The sequence below is a fragment of the Drosophila eugracilis genome, unplaced genomic scaffold, assembly GCF_018153835.1.
Source record: "Drosophila eugracilis isolate 14026-0451.02 unplaced genomic scaffold, ASM1815383v1 contig_340, whole genome shotgun sequence".
NCBI classification, from domain to species: Eukaryota; Metazoa; Arthropoda; class Insecta; order Diptera; family Drosophilidae; genus Drosophila; species Drosophila eugracilis.
The window spans coordinates 20,775-40,897 of NW_024573195.1; the positions used below are offsets into that span (position 1 = coordinate 20,775).

Sequence of the window (20,123 nt, forward strand, 5' to 3'; positions counted from 1 at the left end):
TTTAGAACATTGGTTTTACTTTAATTTTTTCGCTCGGGTTTTATCCTTGTTTTAAACTGTTTCTGTTTTCTTGTTTATAATTTATTTTTTATCGGAGAATCGACATAAGAGAAATATACCTTTTGATTCATAAAGTGATTAACCGCACTGGGCACGATTGCCGTTTTACCATTTCCAAGCAATTTTACTTTTTACATTTTCCCTCTCTTTCTCTTTTCTTGTATCTCTTTGAGAAGAAGATGGGTACGTACGTAGTTTAGAAAGAAGATAAAAAGCTAAGTCAAGGCGGAGACTATAAAAAAACAAATTTAAAAAATAATAATAATAATAACAATAAGTCTCAAAGTTTTATATGGTTTATGGGTACAAGAGTGCGCTTGGCCAGAAGGAGAAACAAAGTCGCAAGTTCTAGGAAAAAACAAATTATATTGCCCTAGTCAACGGAATGAGGCAAAAAGAGGAAAGGGACAAGGATAGAGGTGGAGAAACATCGATGCGAACATCGATGACATCGATATTTTCGAAACATCGGCAACATCGATGTTTACCGGAGCAACATCGATGTTTTGCAATTTATAAGGCACATTGGTGAATATTGACGAATTGTAAGTACATATATCACTTAATTTAATGGCGACGCTTTTAAACGTTAGCTTAATAATACTTCTGCGATCCGGCATCTTTGTGCGAATCTGAAAGTTTTTTTATTAAATGAAAAGGAAAAGAAAAATAAATTAAAGTAAAACTGTTTTTGATATTCATGTTCCACTGCTTTGGTATATTGTGCTACTCTTAGTTTGTAAATTAAAACCAAAAAAACAAATTTTATATCAATGTTTCAATACATACATACATGGTCCAAAGAAAATAATAGTTCTTTTGGATATTGTGATATCCCTACTATACTTACCATCCCTAACTCTACTATATATGTATATTTCCATATTATTTACATTTTTGTTTTTGTTTAAAAAGAGGAGCTTATCGACAATGGTCGATGATAGCCGCGAGAGACATTCACTTATAAATTGTCCAGCTTTACTGAAAACTCTTTCAGATTCGCACAAAGATGCCGGATCGCAGAAGTATTATTAAGATAACGTTTAAAAGCGTCGCCATTAAATTAAGTGATATATGTACTTACAATTCGTCAATATTCACCAATGTGCCTTATAAATGGAAAAACATCGATGTTGCTCCGGTAAACATCGTTGTTGCCGATGTTTCGAAAACATCGATGTCATCGATGTTCGCATCGATGTTTCTCGATCTTTACTATGTACCGACCATTCAGAGCACTGAGAGTATAGACGTTGAGAATCCAGTCGGAATTGTTTTATTCTACGTTTCAATCTACGAGTATAAAAATTTAATACGTATGAAGAATCGATTTCCTTTTTTATTTTAGGTAAATATTACGCTTGATTATGTATTATAGTAATTTATTTCATATGACTATAGGAATTACATTTAATTTTTGTATGTTTTATTGATTAGAGCTTTTTCAATGGGTTCTTTCAAACACGCTTTAACCTGAAAAAAAAGTATACGCATTATTATAACAATAACTTCAATTGCAGAAATGTAGAAATAAAATAATAAATAAAATAAAAAATAATAATAAAAAAGAGAAAAAATGTCATGTAGAAAGTATGGGTGTATTGGTATGCGATTTTTATAGGCCACGGCCACTCTAACGCCCACAAACCGCCGAAACTGTGGCATCTATAATATTTTTATGAATGCCTTCGTTTGACCTAACTTATTTCTGTTAATATTTATCGATTTACCAAAGATTTTTTCAAATTGGAATATTATTTCGCTATTTATGAAGAAATGTAGTCTATAAGACCTCACATGGGCAGTGAGGTCACTACCAGTTAATCGACATGATTTCTCTGACAATAGGTGGCGCCATGTGAATTTCCACTAGCAAAATGAATATTTTAATATTATGTAAAACAGTAATGAGTATCATATAGTCGCGCCACTCGGCTTTAGTGTTTCTTTTCATTATAAGGAAAACAAATATCTAGATTGCATGATGGGGTAATAACAAATCTTACATTTAGCTTAATTTATAACTAAAACAGGAAAACCAATAAAAAAAATAAAAGCTTAATAATGAGGTTTTTTAAACTTACCTTAAAGTTAATCTGGCAATATTTTTATTAGATAGTCATCTCTCTCTACGATAGAGTATATCTTTAAGACTTGGAATATAAAACAACACTTTTACTGATATGATAGTTATCATTGCAGTGTATGTCTTAACGCAAATGGCAGCACTTGTTTGCATTGCTGCAGGTTGCTCGCCTGTAAACACTTGAATTTTTATAGATATTTAAATTTAAATATTTATACATATTCTTACCAGTTAATACATGAACTCTAACAGAGGCTGGTATGGCTCCATTTGGAATGCAAGTGTAGTTTCCAGAGTCTCGCAATGACGCTCGCGTCAGCATTAATCTACTTGTGGTTCCTGTATCAGTTTTTTCTGTTTCCAAACTTATTCCCCCGCGAAGAGAATCAAAATCAACGATTGACAAGCCATGGTACCTTTTTTTTTGAAAAAATACTTTAAGAGCTTTTTGAAAAAATGTATTTCTTACCAAACTACGGATGATGCATGGATGTTCACTGAGCAAGCCAGGGCAATAGTGCTGTCACGTTTAACATGGATTTCTGTGGATCCCAGTATTTTAGCTCGAGCCGCTTGATAAAGACACTATTAATTTTTATTTGAAAATATTTTAAGAGTCTACCTTTTGAATCGTAAAGCCGGTTTTCTGTTTTTAAGTCTCGAACGTCATCAGCTGCATTAAATGTTATATAAATTAATTTTCACATACTCACTTAATATAACAAAAAGTAGGCTTGGAATAGGCTAAAATGTCCAATTATTTAAATAGACAAACAAATTCTTATTGCTCCACAAAAAGGAATATTCTAAATTCTAATATTTTTAGGATAAAAGCAATAAATTAATTTAATTATACCCGTTACTCGCAGAGTAACAACGTATATTAGATTCGCTGAAAAGTATGCAACATGAGAAGGAAGCGTTTCCGCCGATATAAAGTATATATATTCTTAATCAGTATCAATAGCGAAGTCGATTAAGCAATGTCCGCCAGTCCGCCCGTCCGCCCGTCCGTCTGTCCGCTAAAATCTCAGGAACTATAAGAGAGAGTTCACATTAAGCAGGCAGATTCTTGAGGTCCCTACGCAGCGCAAGTTTGTTACAGTATCCTGCCACGACCCCTGTAACGTCCACAAATCGTGAAAAAATCTTTAGAACCTCAAGAACTATTACAGCTAGAAAGTTAAAATTATGTATGTATTATTTTGAGATGCTAGCGCATCTTATGGTGGTACCATAATCCTACCACACCTATTGTTATGCTCACCAAGCTCAAAATTTGTAGAAAAGCCGACATCTCGGTAACTATAAGTGATAGAAAGTTCGGATTAAGCATGTAGGTTTTAATGATGCCCCTTATGCGAATTGTTTTTTCCGATAAGCCACGCCCACAAAACCCGACAAACCAAAAATGCTAAAATCTCGGAACTATAAGAGCTAGAAAGTTGTGCTTAAGAATACGTATTTAAGAGATGCCACTGTAACTTGCCCTTAGTTTTCATCCGGTCACGCCTAATCTAACGCCCACAAACCGCGGAAAACTGTGGCGTATACAATATTATAGTCTTCGTTTGACCTTTAATAACATATTTTTGTCAATATCTATCGATTTACCAAAGATATTTTAAATCGGAACATTATTTCGCTATTTATGAAGTGACGTTACTATTAGTTACTCAACATGCTTTCTCCGATAATAGGTGGCGCTTTGGGAATTTCCACTAGCAAAATGATTATTTTAAAATTGTGTTAAACAGTAACGGGTATCCTATATCGTTTGCTTTTGTTTTTATAAGAGGAAAATTATTTAATAAAACATTAAGCAACTATGTTTCCAGGGCCATCACGCATTTTGTGGTGGTAGAAACATATTATATTTCGTAAGTAAAATTTTACATTGCGTCAATTTATATAAGCAGTCATTTGAAAAGAGAGTAAGAAGAATCCCTCGGTCGACCAGTACTAGTAGTCGACTATAACGTTGATTCTTATTTTATTTGTGTAATTCTTATTCTTCTTATAATTATATATATATATATGAAAATATTTACCTTTTATTTCCAAAATAATTGCTAAATTTATTTTGGGCTCGGTATTTACTTGACACTCATAAACGCCGCTGTCACGCGGTTGAGCATAATCAATCTTTAAATTCCAATCATCACTACTAGGAGGATGTATTACAGAAAATCGTTGATCGCCACTGTACGTGTAAATGTTCGTTGTAAGAATGTGAAGATCGCGCTTTCGCATCCAGGAAACCTAAAAAATTAAAATTTATTAAATAAGAAGTTATATTAGGGTTAACTAATAAGACATTTTACAGGATAAAACAGTAAGGGGGGTTTTCATTTTTTAGCATGAGTTTTTAAAAAATATATACCACGACTATAAACGTTCAGTTAATTGTTCACTTATAACCTGATGTCTTAGGGTCATTTAGCTTGTTCTTATATAACTCGTAAAGTAAAAGTTGTATTCGTTGAAAAGTATGAAATAGGTAGAAGGAAGTGTTTCCGACACATTCAAGTAGAGATATTCTTGATCGGGATCAATAGCCGAGTCTATTTAGCCCTGTCCGTATCAACACTGAGATCTCGGATTAATCCGAGATGAAAAGTATTATGCATGGTTCTAAAAATGCCACGCAGTGCCGATCTGCGTCACGTCACGCCCACTCTAACGCCTACAAAACACGTAAAACAAAATTCGTTGAGATCTGGGATTAGGCATATATAATCTTAAGATAGCAGCGTGTCTAACGGTCAAACACAAAAAACTAATATCACTGAGATCTCAGGAACTATAGGAGCTAGAATGTTGGTATTACGCCCACCTAGATTGGCCACGCCTACTCCAACGGGCTAAAACGTGGAAAGCCATAAAAGCTAAATTCTCGAAAACTATAAAAGCTAGAAAATTAGGATTAAACATTCTTAATCTGGAGATGCCATCCGCCTTTTTCCACCCACGCCTGAACTAGCGCCCAAAAACCACGGAAAACTGTGGCGTTCGTTAAATTAAAATTTATGTTTTGATGACAAACATTTCTTCAAATCAGCATTATTTCGCGATTTATTTAGAGGTGTATGTTGTTGAGCTCTAATACGCTTAGCTGGCATCATTGGAAACTCCGTGCTTAATCCAACCTTCGCGGTAACTACCGCGATTTCAGCATTTCTACAAAAGTGCAAACTGTTTTTCGCGCTTGGTGGGTTGGCATCTCAAGAATATAGTTATTAATCCCAACTTTCTAGCTTTTATAGTTTTTGACATCTCAGCGCAACTTGGTATATCTTATAGTTCCTAAAATGTCAGAGTTCATACAGATAGGCGGAGGGACATACGTACATGTCGCTATCGACTCGGCTATTGATCATAGTCAAGTATATACTTTATATGGACGCTAATGGTTTTACATAGTTTTTTTCAAGGAATATATACTCACTTACTCTACGACTATGTATGAAATGTGTCAGATTAAAATAAGCCTTTTAGTCGAATAACATCTATATTTCGCACGAAATAGAGCTGCTAATATTTAAAATTGCTTTGAGCTAGATATAAATGAAAGGTTTGATTGATTTGAATAATATAACATGAATTTAAATAGCACCGCTTACGCAGAGAAAAATAAAAATATTGGAGAAGGGAATTATCTTGAAATACATATGTATGTATAATCAGTTCTTATCCATCTTAAACTTCATTATAAAAGTTGCAATTAATAGGAATAAAAGGGTATAAGACTTACTGTGCGATTTCCTTTGTTTTTAACGCGACACCTTAATATAGCGATTTCGTCAACAACAGCGGATACATTCCTTGGGCTTATATCATCAAAGAAAGGTCGATTAGAACTGGCTAAATCTTAAAGGATTGATCAATTAAAATAATATTATTTTTTTTAACCGATTTTGTAGTACTATTAGTCTTACCGTTCAGGTTTAAAAAAGAAGATGCGCTGACATGATGAAAGCATATGTTGACATTCAAGATCAAAATAACGAACGGTTTGATTCTAATTGGGAAATTATCCGAATATGTGGCATTATTGCCAACCGTCATATTGTATTAATTCATAGGTCTTTCACCGACATGCCTTATTTTTACAGAAAAACTTTTAAAGTCTTATAATGATATTTAAGAAAATATTAAAGTAAAAGAATTTCACATATTAGCGCCACTAAGTAAAGTAAGTGAGTAAGTAAAGTTTAACTTTCCAAATATTTCCAGCACTATACATTTAATATTATTGGATAAGAGAATGGAGCGTTTTTATTACATTTGCGGCCTATGTATTCTATAGAACATAAAAATATATTTGCTTTGTTTTTTAGAAGCTTTCAGCTCTTTCACTTATGCTTGGTATCTACAAAATTTGGTTTAGTATAAGCCTTTTCAACCCCTATTCGCGTATAAAATAGTTATTGTAAAGTGCATCCCTGAAAATGTTTGCGCATGTCTGTTTTAAATTTATGTTCACCTTGCATTTATAGTCTTAGCAAGCATTAGCGACGTTTTTCGAATATGCTAGTATGCTAGTTTACATTTTGCCAATCTACAATTTTATTAGCGCCAAACATTGCTTGAACCATATAAAGTATGTTTATTAACTGAGGGTGACGTCATGGGCCATGTGAGGCCTGGTAATCTAAATTTATAATATAATGTTCCGATTTGAATAATTTTTACAAAATCGACCAGTATTCGCCGTACAATATTATTCAATGTCCGACTCAAACACAAGCATTAATATTACGGGACAGGTTTTCGCGGATTGTAGTGTGAGCGTTAGAGTGACCGGGTCCGGTTCCTAAAATAAAATTGTCCTGCGCAGGCATCTCTAAAATTTATATGATTATTTTTCGAATTTATTTGTGTTTTAGTTTCTAATACCTCAAAGTTCATAAAGACCATAACGAGATGGCTATATAGACTTTATGATTTCACCAAGAATATAAATATATTTTTGGCTATAAATATAAATATAAATATGGTTTTATGTAAATTTTTTTTAAATTGTTTTTTTTAAACAAATTTCAAATATATGTATATTTATAGCTGTGTTATATTATTTTTCAATATATATATTATTAAATAAGAGAAATGTCTCCTTTCCAAGTTTCCAAAAAATTTGTTTGCCATATTAAAAATACAAGTTTTAAAGCTCCAGGTATATTTTTAAATAAACCAAATATTGAATATAAAGATGAAAATATATATAATATTAAAATATTAAATAAAAGCTCATAAGCGGTACATTAGGTATAAGCAAACTAATAAAAATGATAAAGTAAAACTATGCATATGCATATATAACCATGATATTTTTATAAATAAAACAAATCTTTCGTGCTTTCGAGTGTTTTTTGGAAAAGAAATACATATACATATGTTCCCAAATTTGTGGATTGTTTGTATAGCATGCATACATTCAAAAATAGCTTATCGTGAATTTCGGAATTTTTTAATGTATTTTTCCGAAAAAATGTTTTTGTCTATTAAACTGTAGAGACTTTCCCGCACGTCATTTGGTATTTATTTGCGTACTCTTATGATTATCAGACTACAAAAGTTTAATTTTAAAAAATTTAATATACACCACAAAAGGAAAAGTGTTTATTTACTTTTGGACTTCGAATATATAATATTCATATATTTGTGTATTTACTTATTTTTTATTTGAAATAAGTGCTTTACACTTTTTTAAAATATTTTTTCAAATGTACACAAATGTACGCACATAAAAATTATGCATTGTGAAAAAAATTATTGCGCTTGAAAAATAACTAATAATTTTTACTTAAAACAGCCGTCTCAACTCATGGTCATATTTGTTCTTAACATACTATAACGACTTTTATGTTGTACTATGGAATTATCAAAGAAATCAGAGGGATCAGACCCTGTTGCGGCCGTAAAAAAAAAGTCAGGACAGTTGAATAATGCGCTAGGCAAGCTGAACGTCGCTATACGTGGAGAAAAAACATTGTCATCTTCTAAGGACACACATCCTTGCCGCTTACGTTATCCGACCCATTTTGCAAATAAGCTTTTTGAGGGTGATCCTTCTGGAAATATACTAAAACGCAGTAGCACAAAAGAGAATGAAATAAAACGAGAACGCTGGCTTTTAACTCGAAAAACATGGAGATATATGACCGATGCAGGTCGCAAGATAGTTCCCGATGGATATCAGGCAGAATTGGGCAACAATGACATATTTGAAGAACAATTTCAACAAGTGTGTTTATCTGAATCTAATTTTATTTTGTGGAGCCGCAGAACCTCGTACCCAGGAGCTAACAGAAATTATAGGCGAAGATTGAAACCATTGACGAGACACTCCAGTTCCAGCCACGGAGAAAATAAAGTTGAGCCCGAAAATTGTTATTATAATGACGATCGAATAATCGAGTTATTGCAAACGTGTCTTAAGCTTCGCGATGTGTACAAAACATCAACACTACTTGGTACTAAAACGGTTCGACCTGACCAAACATCATCACCTAGTGCGCGAAGACCCAACCTGGGAATACAGAATGACAAAGATAAAATAATATCCTTCGGCACGACTCTGCAAAAAGAGCTCATATGCCGACTGAAGCTTTTGTCTAAAAGCTTTATATTTGCAAAAGAGGAAAATATATTGGATTTTGATGACGTACCCGAAACCATTCTTGAAGACAAAGTAATGTTAAAGAAAATTTACAACGCACTCAAGAAACAGCAGCTTCATCGGAACCTACATTCTAATGAACCACTTAAATATTGCGTTAAACGGTCAACTTCATTATCTAGCTTATTAAAATTTGGTTTAAATGAACGTAAAACTAGTGGTAAATCTGATATAAATAACAAAAAGCTTATACATACAAATATTAACACTCTACAACAAAGTGAAACTAGACAAATTTCACCAAGTAAGAAACATTCACTTTATTTAGATCTTAGCAAAGATTTGCAAAGCTTAGAGTTACCCAAAAAATGCACCCTGAACAAAGAAAAAATTAATGGAAACCGGAAAAGCTTTGGAACTCAAACTAGTTTTATTCAACTCAGCGAATTGAAAAAATTGGCGGAACTGTACAAGGTTCAAAATTGTAAAAATAATTTAAAACTATTAAAAGAGTTTAATAGGCAAGAAGGCTTAAACTCTCCGCGAATAGGTTGTAGAAAGGGTTCAATTGACGAAGATTTTTCACAGTCAGTAAGCGATACGATAAAACGTTATTTTAAAATGGCAAGAAGAAAAAGTGTTCATGATTCTGAATCCAATCGATTTAAATCAATTAACTATGATAAAAACTTGAGAAATATTAAGGCTGCGTCCGAAATAAATCCACCTGGACTAAATGAAGGATTAAATAAGGCAGTACAAACATTATATGCTTGGCCACTTATAGCTTTAGATTTTATTAAAGGAAACGAATCTTCTATAAATCTGGACAACGCTCACTTAGAATGGCAAAAATCTGAGGATGAGCGAACACTAAAACAATTCGTTTGGGAGAAAAATCAATTACATACACTTTGTTCTGCACCTACATCTCCCACCATTCATTCGAAATTGGACAAAGCTATTAGGGTTTCTGGTGAATTATTCTCTTCTAGTTCTCAATTTATTTCGAATATTTTACATGGGCATAGTAACTCAGGAAGTCATATAAACACATTAATAGACCAATGTCCTGATATAGGTAAGTAAGCAATACTATAAAATCTTATATAACACTTAATAACCGTGACTGTCCGTCAAACTAAAATCGCTACTCTTAGAATAAATTAAAATCAGAACTATTAGATATAGAAAGTTGGGATTAAGCATGTATAATCTTGAGATGCCAGCGCACTTTACCATTACCCGTCTTCGTTCACACTTACGCCCACCAAGCTCTTAAAATGATAGCCGCATTTTCTAAGAACGCTGATATATTGATCATAATCAAGTATATACTTTATATGGACGCTAATGGTTTTACATAGTTTTTTTCAAGGAATATATACTCACTTACTCTACGACTATGTATGAAATGTGTCAGATTAAAATAAGCCTTTTAGTCGAATAACATCTATATTTCGCACGAAATAGAGCTGCTAATATTTAAAATTGCTTTGAGCTAGATATAAATGAAAAGTTTGATTGATTTGAATAATATAACATGAATTTAAATAGCACCGCTTACGCAGAGAAAAATAAAAATATTGGCGAAGGGAATTATCTTGAAATACATATGTATGTATAATCAGTTCTTATCGTTTATATGAACAGATATAGATCCTGAACAAGAAAGAGTATTTTCGATGGTTTACGAAATTTATTAATCGTCCCTGGCATAGACCATAAACTTCACCTCTTGTTTTTCAATAAATCGATTGTGACATTCGCAGTGTATCGTTGTCCTGTTGGAACCACATATTGTCCAAGTCCAATTATTCTATTTCGTGGTAAAAATATTTGGTTATTATTTAGCTGTAGTGATTACCATTTAAACTAACGTGCCGGCCTTGATCATCGCGGAAGAAGAACTGCTCAACAATGCCGACACAGTCCGTATTTCAATACTGCCTGACCAATAACCAATAGCCATTTAGCCAGAAACGAGCCTGATCACTGAAGATGATTTTTTGACAAAAATCCAGATCATTTTCAGCATAAAATTTGATGTTGTGAGGATGTAGGCCAAGATTTGTTTCGTAAAATTCGCGACAACAATCGCTGAACTGACTAGCTAGCTGCATTACACTGTCTACTCTACGAGCACTGATAATTTAATAAATGCTTCAGAAAAATTTGATGTTTGAATGTATCACCGCATTCTTTTAACGTGCCTTTATTGATTATTATTAATTTCAGCTTGGGAAAATGCAACCGTAAATATGCAAAAGTCAAAATCATTATCAAATGTGGGTCAATTTGTGACAAAAAAAATTTGGCGAAGTGGTTCCAAAAGTCAAAATAAACGAAATTTATCTAAAGATTGTATTAATTCATCATCTATAAAATGGTATCCTTCGGTAAGAAAATTATACCCATAAATTGTAATAAAAACGACATTCTTTAACATCAATTTCAGGGAAATTGTTTGTGGATTGCAGAGTCTGGCGAAAGATTTCAAATTGTGGAAACTTCACTGATAAGGCTGACGAATACAGAATTAGCTCTATTAAAGGATTTCTCGTTAGAAAAACTTAAAGAATTGAATATTGGAAATATTGAAGGTTGGTTTGACTTTAATACTTAAAGAAAATCTTATTACAATTTCTATGAGCATTTTTATGTTATTTAAAATAAAACACAAGAAAATGCTATAGCTTGTGCTTATCGTTCGTATCTTGACATTCTTAATGCTTAAGATAAATCTCTCTATATTTATCAAACAAACTAACTCGTTTCACTCTTAAAAAAAAGGTACATAGTCTTTTATTACAAAATAATAATATAATAATATACCACATACGTCTGGGAAAGCAAATATGTACATTAAGATGAAAATTTGAAACTTTTAGTGCCGGCCACTCACTTCAGCTTAAACAATAACTCTAATTATACCCGTTACTCATTGAAGAGTAAGTAAAAGACGTTTCCGACACTATAAAGTATATATATTCTTGATCAGTATCAATAGCTAAGTTGATGAAGACATGTCAGTCTGTCCAACCGTCTGTCCGTATGAACGCTGTGATCTCAGAAACTAACAGAGATATATAGTTGAAATAAAGCATGAAGATTCTTGAGGTCCCTACGCTGCGCAAAATTATTTTAGCATTCTGCCACACCCACTCTAATGCCCACAAACCACGAAAAACTAAAACAAACGGTTTCGCCTATTTTAAAAAGGCTGAAAGTTCAGAATAAGTCTGTAGGCTTTTATGATGCCGCCAATGTGAATTGTTTGTTGTTCCCATCTAGCCACGCTACTCTAGCTACTCTAACGCCCAAAAACCGCAGAAAACTGTGACGTCTATAGTATTATTACGAATGCCTTCGTTTGACCTTATATAACTTATTTCTGTCAATCTCTATCTATTTACCAAAGAACTTTCAAATCAGAACATTATTTCGCTACTTATGAAGAAATTTAGGTTATAAGGCCTCATATGGGCAGTGACTTCACTATCAGAGACTCAGCATGCTCTGGCCGTTCTCGTCTGAAGAAACAACCTCCTTTAAAATTCGTTATGAATTAAAATTTTAGATTTGAAGAAACCCCCGCAGATTAATTGTATCCCACTTAAAAAAAAATCTGTGAGCCTTTTTGATATTGGAAGAAAAGAAGAACAAAGTAAGTTACAGTTATACACCTTAAAGTTCCATTTTTAAGTGTTTAAGATTCTCACAATTAAATCAAATTTGTATTCATATTAAGATGGTCGCATGGAATTGTTTGGAACTCCATTGGAATGTTGCTTGACAAGAGACAGAAAACAAAAAGTTAATACAGAGGACCGATCAAAATATACCCTAATGCAAGTGATTCGAGGAAATGACAGTGATCCAAGAAGTTCATTGAAGATAAATGAGAATGTAAGTGTTGCGTCTTTTAAAATTGTCCTTAATGTAAACTTTATATAGTGATTACATACAGTGATATAGTGAGACATCATAAACATTTGCAAAGCTAATGATTTAAAAAAATTATTCTAACATGTTATCAAATAAAAAAGTTATAGTAAAAAAGGGGAGTGTGGGAATTTTAATGATGAGTAAGTATTGTACGTATAAGGCCCTTAAAACAAAATACTTATGTTTGACCTGGAATCAAAACATAAAATTGGTTAATAAGTTATGAAACTTTCGCGCTCAGGAGATAATTATACCTGTTACTCGTGAAAGGTAAAAGGTAAAGAGTACAAGGGTATATTAGATTCATTAAAAAGTATTTAACAGTTAGAAACAAGAGGAAACGCTATAGTCGAGTGCCGCGACTATAAGATACCCGTTACTGTTTTACACAATTTTTAAATATTCATTGCTAGTGGAAATTCACAAGGCGCCACCTAGTGTCGGAAAAAACAAATTTAGTAACTGAAAGTGACGTCACTGCCCATGTGAGGCCTTATAACCTAAATTTCTTCATTAGTAGCGAAATAATGTACCGATTTGAAAAATCTTTGATAAATAGAAAGATATTAACAGAAATAAGTTAAACAAGATCAAACTAAGGCATTCATTATAATATTATAGACGCCACAGTTTTCCGCGGTTTGTAGTCGTTGGAGTGGGCGTGGTCGGATGAAAGCTCGTGGGAAGTTGCAGTGGCATCTGTAAATTACGTATTCCTAAGCCCAACATTCTAGCTGTTTTAGTTCCCGAGAATTTTGCATTTTTGTTTTTTCGGGGCTTGTGGGCGTTAGGGTGGGCGGGGCTTGATCGGAAAAAAATTCGCATTTGGGGCATCATAAAAACCTACATGCTCAATCCGATTTTCTATCTCTTATAGTTACCGAGATATCAAATCTATCTAACGCCCACAAAACCCGAAAAACCAAAAATGCTATAATATCGGGAACTAAAAGAGCTAGAAAGTTATGCTAAGTAATACGTATTTAAGAGATGTCACTGCAACTTGCCCCTAGTTTTCACTACGCTCACTCTAACGCCCCCAAAGCCCGAATTGCAGCGTTCATAATATTATAGTGTATGTCTTCGTTTGACTTTGTATAACATATTTTTGTCAATACCTATTGATTTTAAAATTCTGTAAAACAGTAACGGGTATCTTATAGTCGCGGCACTATAGCTTTTTCTCATGTTTTTTCTGTATTCAAGAGCGTAGTCTACAAAATGTATTGTACAAGGGTTATATATATATTATTTTTGGGTTTTTTATGACAGAATACCATATTTAAATTTTTATCGTACTATTGCATTTTTTAGATATTGTGAAAAATAAAGATTGATGTTTATAATCCTATACCAATCACTCCATATAAGAGTAAACAATTTCTCATGACCATTTCTCTTTCATTTTAAAGACCATACCTATGGCTTGAAATTCATTATTAATTGCGACATAAAATTTTTCGGTTTTATTTAATTTATTAAGGTAATTGTTTCTTAACCACTAAACGCGAACATCTAAAAACATTATGATGTCGGGAACCTTGAGTGATAGAAAGTTGGTATTAAGAATGCATATTCTACTGTTCCTATGGCCCCATTTTGTAGGTACGCTGAGAGCTTTGGAACTATATGTGATAGAAAATTGTGATTTCTAGGGATCTGGAATCTGGATCCGCTGATATCCCGGGAACTATTAAGACTAGACAGTTGGGACTAGGCAAATACGGAGATGCTACCGCAGCTCCAGGAGATTTGATCTTTGCCAAGTCCATTGCTCACTAACCGCGAAAACAGTGTCGTCCTTAATATTAAGATTTATGTATTGCAATATACAATATATTTTTGTCAATATCTATCGATTTAATTTGTAATTATAGAAGTTTAAATTTATATGGGTCTTGCATCGGGTATATAATTCGGAAGACTATAACTAATCTATGTTTTGGGGTTTCATCTTCATTTTCACCATTTTTGGGAAACAGCAAAACCGTGAATTAAAATGCTTTCACTAGGTGTTATAGTAATTTCCTTTAATTTTATAATTAACTAAATAATAAACTCAGAAAGGATAATGCATCGTTTACTATAAACTACCATGTCATTTTCGATATATATATTCTATATGGTATTAGTTATTCGTAGTTAATCTTCAATTCCTTTTGAAGAAATAATTCTTCATCTGCGTGCCTCGGATGTTTTAATTCTAATCTATTTTAACTCTCTAATCATTCGTTCGATTGAATATGTTTATTTAGGTTTAAATAATAATTAGTATTTTGTCTATAATTCCAACTTTTTCGGATTTTGATACTGAAAATATTATTTACCATGATTCCGTTCCGTTATTAGATTTCCACTAATTATTGATTGTTTAATTTAGTTTGTGATTCCACTGATAATTATTTGTTTGTTGTTATGATTAAGAGCATCTAACAGGTAGAAGGAAGCGTTTCCCTATACAGAATCCATATATTTGATCAAGATCAATAGCCCAGTCGATTAAGTGATGTCCGTCTGCCCAGTATGAACGCTAAGATCTCAGGAACTATAAGGGCTATAAAAGAGCTGCAAAATGTAGTCTGGCCAGATTGACTTAATAACATTTACAACAGTTGTATTATTAAAGCGAAAATTTATTTTAAACATATTTTATTTCTTAAAATTAACAAGGCTGCAAAAAATATACTTTTTCGGATATAGTGGCCTAATGCAATTTCGCCTAACATAGGAGCTAACATATTTTTCTTGTTGTCCTTAAATATATTCTTCACATCTTACAGTATAGTCTTCTTTAACAGTATAGTCTTCTACCACATTAAATGCCGTTACAGTTGTGTTACTATTTTTCATCTTATAAAAGTTTAAGGGAAAATTATCTGTTCAATTGAATGTGAGGTCATCTGAGGTTGTTATAAATTTAAATGATTCATTATTATACTAGTCCTGTTCATTAATCCAATAAAGTCGATGTCTTACCGGATTTTTAGCTAAACTTTTTCTCGAATTTCAATCGAACTCTCAGACCGGTAATATTTATTAATAAATGTTTCAGCTTTTTTTAGTGTTAAAAATTGAAATAAAACTTAAGGCGTTGTCTTGAATGAATATTTACCGTCTATTCATTTACTTTAAGTATATTAACATAATCTGAATTTTAGGTCAGGTCATGTGAAAGTTTACCATCCAAAACCCTGGAACACGGTTACATGGACATTTCCTTATGTCTAAGCGATACCTTCAGACTTAAATCAAAGTCTTCGAAACCTTTTACTCAGTTTAAAATCGGAAACACTGAACTTAATATTGATAGGCCCTATCAAGATCAATTACAACTCATGGTACCAATGTTTGTAAATAACTGTATCGAATTTTTAGAAGAGAATGGCTTAGAACAGGTTGGACTCTTTCGCGTGAGCCCATCTAAAAAACGAGTAAAACAAGTAAGTTGTCCAGAATAACTTCTAAATTATACTTTAATTATTTTATGCTTAAATTACTAGTTACGCGAAGAACTGGATAAGGATAATCATTTCAGGATTTCCGTTGATACATGTCCACATGATGTTGCCACCCTCCTTAAAGAATTTTTACGGGACCTTCCAGAGCCACTACTTTGTTATAGGCTATATTCAACTTTTCTAAGAACACAACGTATGTATGTATGTATAGAACATATTTATTCACAATTGGAATGACCTTTTTCAGGTATAAGAAATCGACGCTTGCAACTTGAGGCTTTATCACACATAATTAGACTACTTCCCATACCCCACAGAGACACATTATATGTTTTACTAGCATTTCTAGCAAAGGTGGCGGCACATAGCGATAATGTATGTTCAGTTGACGGAAGTTATGTAATGGGTGGAAATAAAATGGATTGCAATAATCTAGCCACCGTATTTGCTCCGAATATTTTGCGTGGGACGCTTGTGACATTATCGAGGGACAAAGAGCAAGAAAATATGAGCGACTCTATTAATGTCGTAAGGTTGGTACGAACGTTCATTAAATATAAGTGCTTATAAAACAGTGTTGGTTCCATTTTTGAGTAAGTTAGATTCACGTTATTCGTAGAGTAAATGAATGAGCGCTAAGGTCTCAGGAACTATAAGAAAAAAAATGCAGCACAAGATTGTTTTGCCATTCGGCCTGTGGGCACATTCACAAAAAGCGCTGAGATCTCGGTAATTTTAAGAGCTGGAAAGTTGAGATCTCGTGATTGCGTCTATCGCAGTACCTTAATGAAAGGATATTTTCTCCTGTAAAAAACCTTTCAACATTTATTTGTAGTTTGATATTTAATAAATATAATTTTTTAAGTCTTTTTAACTCTAAGCCTTAATAATATAGTCGTCACAGAATATTATGCTTCAGGGCCTTAGAGTAGATCTGTTGATTTTTATGGTATATACATTTACATCACAAATCTGTCAAATTCTTATATTTTTTTTACAATATTCCCTATTATTCTACGAATAAGAGATATGAATAAGTGTCAAAACAAACCGAGTAATTGTCGTATATATCCACCCAAAAAGCCTAGAAACAGTAAAAAAATTGGTTGTTCGAGTTAATATTGAAGACAGTACTATAACCCTACAAAAGTGTAACGGTATTATTATTATTTTTATATTCAAATTTTATTATTACAATTATTATGCTTATAATTCTACTTATTATGTTTCTATCAGGACCCTAATTAATCATTATGAAGAAATCTTTACGATATCAGCAGAATTGATTAATTCTATTTATACACAAATGTTGGAAGCTTGTCCTGAAAAGTTATACGAGCTGATTTCAACGAAAATAAATGGAGCCGAAAGGTAAGACTTGAATTAAAATACATTTATTTGGCTATTTGTAAAAAATTGGGTGATTTAAATTCCAACGGTAAAGATTAGATTTGAGAAAAACGAGTAGAAACCCTTCAGTCAAATGACGCGGCTCTAAGGTACCCGTTACGGTAACATCCAATTTTTAAATAATCATTAAAAAAACATGATTAATAACATAAGTGATGATAATGTCACTGCCCTTGTGAGCCTTACAAGCAACATATAATTTGTGATATAAATCAACATGGTGTAATATTATAGACTCCACAGTTTTCCGCGTTTTTTAGGCATGGCCAGATGAAAAACCACCTCCGGATTTCACAGAGGGCGAAGCAAAAATAATACGCTTTGGTGGCATCATTAAAACTACATGCTTAATTCCAACTTTCTATTACTTACAGTTCCCGAGATCTCAACATTCCAAGATTCTCAAGAATCTAAATGACTAAATAGTTTTGCATATTGATCGTCTTTGAGAATATATATACTTTATAGGCTCGGAAATGATTCCTTCTACCTCTTACATACTTTTCAATGAATATAATATAACCTTATACTATATGCATACTCTATAATAAGCATAAAGCATTTATATATATGTTTCGCCGTCAATATCAGCTAGCAAAATTATTATTTAGAAATTGGTTTACCCAGAAACGGATATCTGATAGTTGCGTTAATCTAATATACGTTTCTTGTTTTTAATAAGATTGTGACTATTTTTAATTATTATTTTTACTCCATAAACAAGGAATTTTCATCAACCAGATGAACAAGAACTAAGCAGATTATCAGATCGCGTCATTGACACTCTGCCCTATGGAAAACGGTTTGTACATTATGTTCCACTTTTATTGTACTAACGAGATACATATTAGTATTTTAGACAAGACTCCTTAAATCACCTAGATGACATTGACTTGGAACAGGGGCTTGATAAAAAAGAGATCTCAAAAATTACAACCCAATAGAATGTTAGAATAAAAGCTTAAACATTTTCACCGCTAGCTTAAAAAAATCTCTACCGGAAAATGTACATATAAACAATAAAGAGTCTTTAGAAAGCAATGATAAATATCTCTTGAAATGTTTTTAACAAACTTTTTACCTGTCTTTGTATTTTTTTAAGAAAATAAAACTCCTTACCAAAAGATTTCTGGACCCATATCACCAGAATCAGACGATGGGATCACTACATAAGGAAAATATGTTGTAGAGAATGAAAATAATAGTAGAAGTAGTTAACAATTATTTTATAAATATAGAAAATTCAAATTGGAAACGATTTGATTTGTTCAAATAACCTTTAAAAATGTAAAGTCCAATGAATTGAGTGCGCCATTGGGGCAGACTGACATGGCTAATACAGCTGGGATATTGATCCAGATTAAGAATTGGTTCTTAATAGGTTTGGTACCGCTTTATTCTACCTAAATACTTTTTAACGAATTTTATTTTACTCTACGAGTACAAATGTCAACTCCATGTCCATATTTAATTACGTTAATACGCCCAAACATAAACTGAAAAATCTTAAAATTAGGCACGGGTAAAAAAATATATACATACATATGTGAACTCTAATACATATAAGTTAACTGCATTCATCGGACATCAAGCCTAATATAAGCCAATTATTATCTAGATGTCTAGATGTTATGACTTTTTAAATGTAACTGATTTTCAACCGTGCAAGCACAGTTAAAAGTCAGATCGCTCAGAAGTCAGAAAGGTTCTTATCTTTAAATGCAAAAAAGATACAATGCAATATAAAGGCCACATGTGTGGATGGTCCTACAAAATTGAAACAGAAATCTGGAATGTTTAATAATTGAAGTGGGTAATACTCAAAGTATAGGGCAAAATATTAGGAAACCCACTCTCCTGATGGCTTCCGTCTATGCAAATATTTTTCATTTATCTTTAAAACTACTTTTGTTGACTTAAATATTGTTACATTTTCTTAACAACATGAGTCTTAGCCTTAGAACAAGGAAAAACTATTACTCCTATTTTCAACTGCAGTCATCAAGACAAGTTAAATTTTAGTTTTAATCGGTTGACAGCAGTTGACAAATCTAACTAAAAAATCTAATAATCGGCAATTCTATTAATCCATATATTGGTTGAACTTAAAACTAAGACACTTTTCATAAATACTATATGTTATATGTATTTCTTAAAAAAAAAAAAAGTTATGAAAAAGCGATTCCGAATATGTTTACATATATATCTCATATATAATTCTTAATGAGGATCATAAAATCCGCGTGGTTATCTGTCCGTATGAGCTTTAATATCATGGGAATAATACTACTTCTGCTGAAAGGTGTGATACAGATAGTACGGATGACTGCTCAGATATAATTCAAAAGTTAGCAACGACCATAAACCACACCACAATTATAATTTTAGACTTTTTTCTAACCACTCGCATCACTCGATTAAATTGTCATATTTTTATGGCCGTAAGAGTGGGCGTGGCCAGATAATGGTACTACCTTAAGATGCGCTGCCATTGGAAGTGGTCATGATAAAATTCTGAAATAAACTTGCGCTGCGTAGG

The 20,123-nt window shown here is 32.6% G+C and overlaps 2 protein-coding genes across 12 annotated transcripts; one reads left to right on the forward strand and one right to left on the reverse strand.

Moving 5' to 3' along the window:
• Positions 1-1,377: 1,377 nt before the first annotated feature.
• On the reverse strand, positions 1,378-6,948 carry LOC108102337 (zwei Ig domain protein zig-8). 7 transcript variants are annotated; one of them, XM_017207162.2, is made up of 9 exons: positions 6,866-6,948; positions 6,085-6,248; positions 5,901-6,016; positions 4,198-4,408; positions 2,769-2,819; positions 2,616-2,718; positions 2,375-2,562; positions 2,145-2,325; positions 1,378-1,533 (listed from the first exon to the last, which is right to left on the reverse strand). In XM_017207162.2, exons 2-8 carry the CDS (start codon positions 6,212-6,214, stop codon positions 2,180-2,182), a joined length of 945 nt encoding a protein of 314 aa, XP_017062651.1. In that variant the 5' UTR covers positions 6,215-6,248; positions 6,866-6,948; the 3' UTR covers positions 1,378-1,533; positions 2,145-2,179. The 7 variants fall into 7 exon arrangements, with proteins under 7 accessions (XP_017062651.1, XP_017062650.1, XP_017062649.1 ...); XM_017207161.2 differs by having other exon boundaries at positions 6,085-6,276; positions 6,866-6,936; XM_017207160.2 differs by lacking the exon at positions 6,866-6,948 and adding an exon at positions 6,633-6,757 and having other exon boundaries at positions 6,085-6,276.
• Positions 6,949-7,416: 468 nt separating this feature from the next.
• On the forward strand, positions 7,417-18,632 carry LOC108102333. 5 transcript variants are annotated; one of them, XM_017207136.2, is made up of 12 exons: positions 7,422-7,683; positions 7,962-9,849; positions 11,007-11,167; positions 11,227-11,371; positions 12,349-12,435; positions 12,520-12,677; positions 15,875-16,156; positions 16,217-16,367; positions 16,422-16,707; positions 17,411-17,545; positions 18,309-18,386; positions 18,444-18,632. In XM_017207136.2, the coding sequence occupies exons 2-12, from the start codon at positions 8,022-8,024 to the stop codon at positions 18,526-18,528; spliced, it is 3,396 nt and encodes a 1,131-aa protein (XP_017062625.2). In that variant the 5' UTR covers positions 7,422-7,683; positions 7,962-8,021; the 3' UTR covers positions 18,529-18,632. The 5 variants fall into 5 exon arrangements, with proteins under 5 accessions (XP_041674494.1, XP_017062625.2, XP_017062630.2 ...); XM_017207141.2 differs by having other exon boundaries at positions 7,423-7,683; positions 18,436-18,632; XM_017207143.2 differs by lacking the exons at positions 17,411-17,545; positions 18,309-18,386; positions 18,444-18,632 and having other exon boundaries at positions 7,440-7,683; positions 16,492-16,616.
• The last annotated feature ends 1,491 nt before the right edge of the window (positions 18,633-20,123 follow it).

Coding starts and splice junctions, on each gene's coding strand:
- LOC108102337 (XM_017207162.2), bottom strand. CDS start 6,214: ATGACGGTTGGCAATAATGCCACATATTCGGATAATTTCCCAATTAGA. Junction 6,017..6,084: donor TTCTTTTTTAAACCTGAACG/GTAAGACTAATA, acceptor CAATCCTTTAAG/ATTTAGCCAGTTCTAATCGA. Junction 2,820..4,197: donor AATTATTTTGGAAATAAAAG/GTAAATATTTTC, acceptor CATTTAATGCAG/CTGATGACGTTCGAGACTTA.
- LOC108102333 (XM_017207136.2), top strand. CDS start 8,022: ATGGAATTATCAAAGAAATCAGAGGGATCAGACCCTGTTGCGGCCGTA. Junction 9,850..11,006: donor AGACCAATGTCCTGATATAG/GTAAGTAAGCAA, acceptor TATTAATTTCAG/CTTGGGAAAATGCAACCGTA. Junction 12,678..15,874: donor CATTGAAGATAAATGAGAAT/GTAAGTGTTGCG, acceptor TCTGAATTTTAG/GTCAGGTCATGTGAAAGTTT.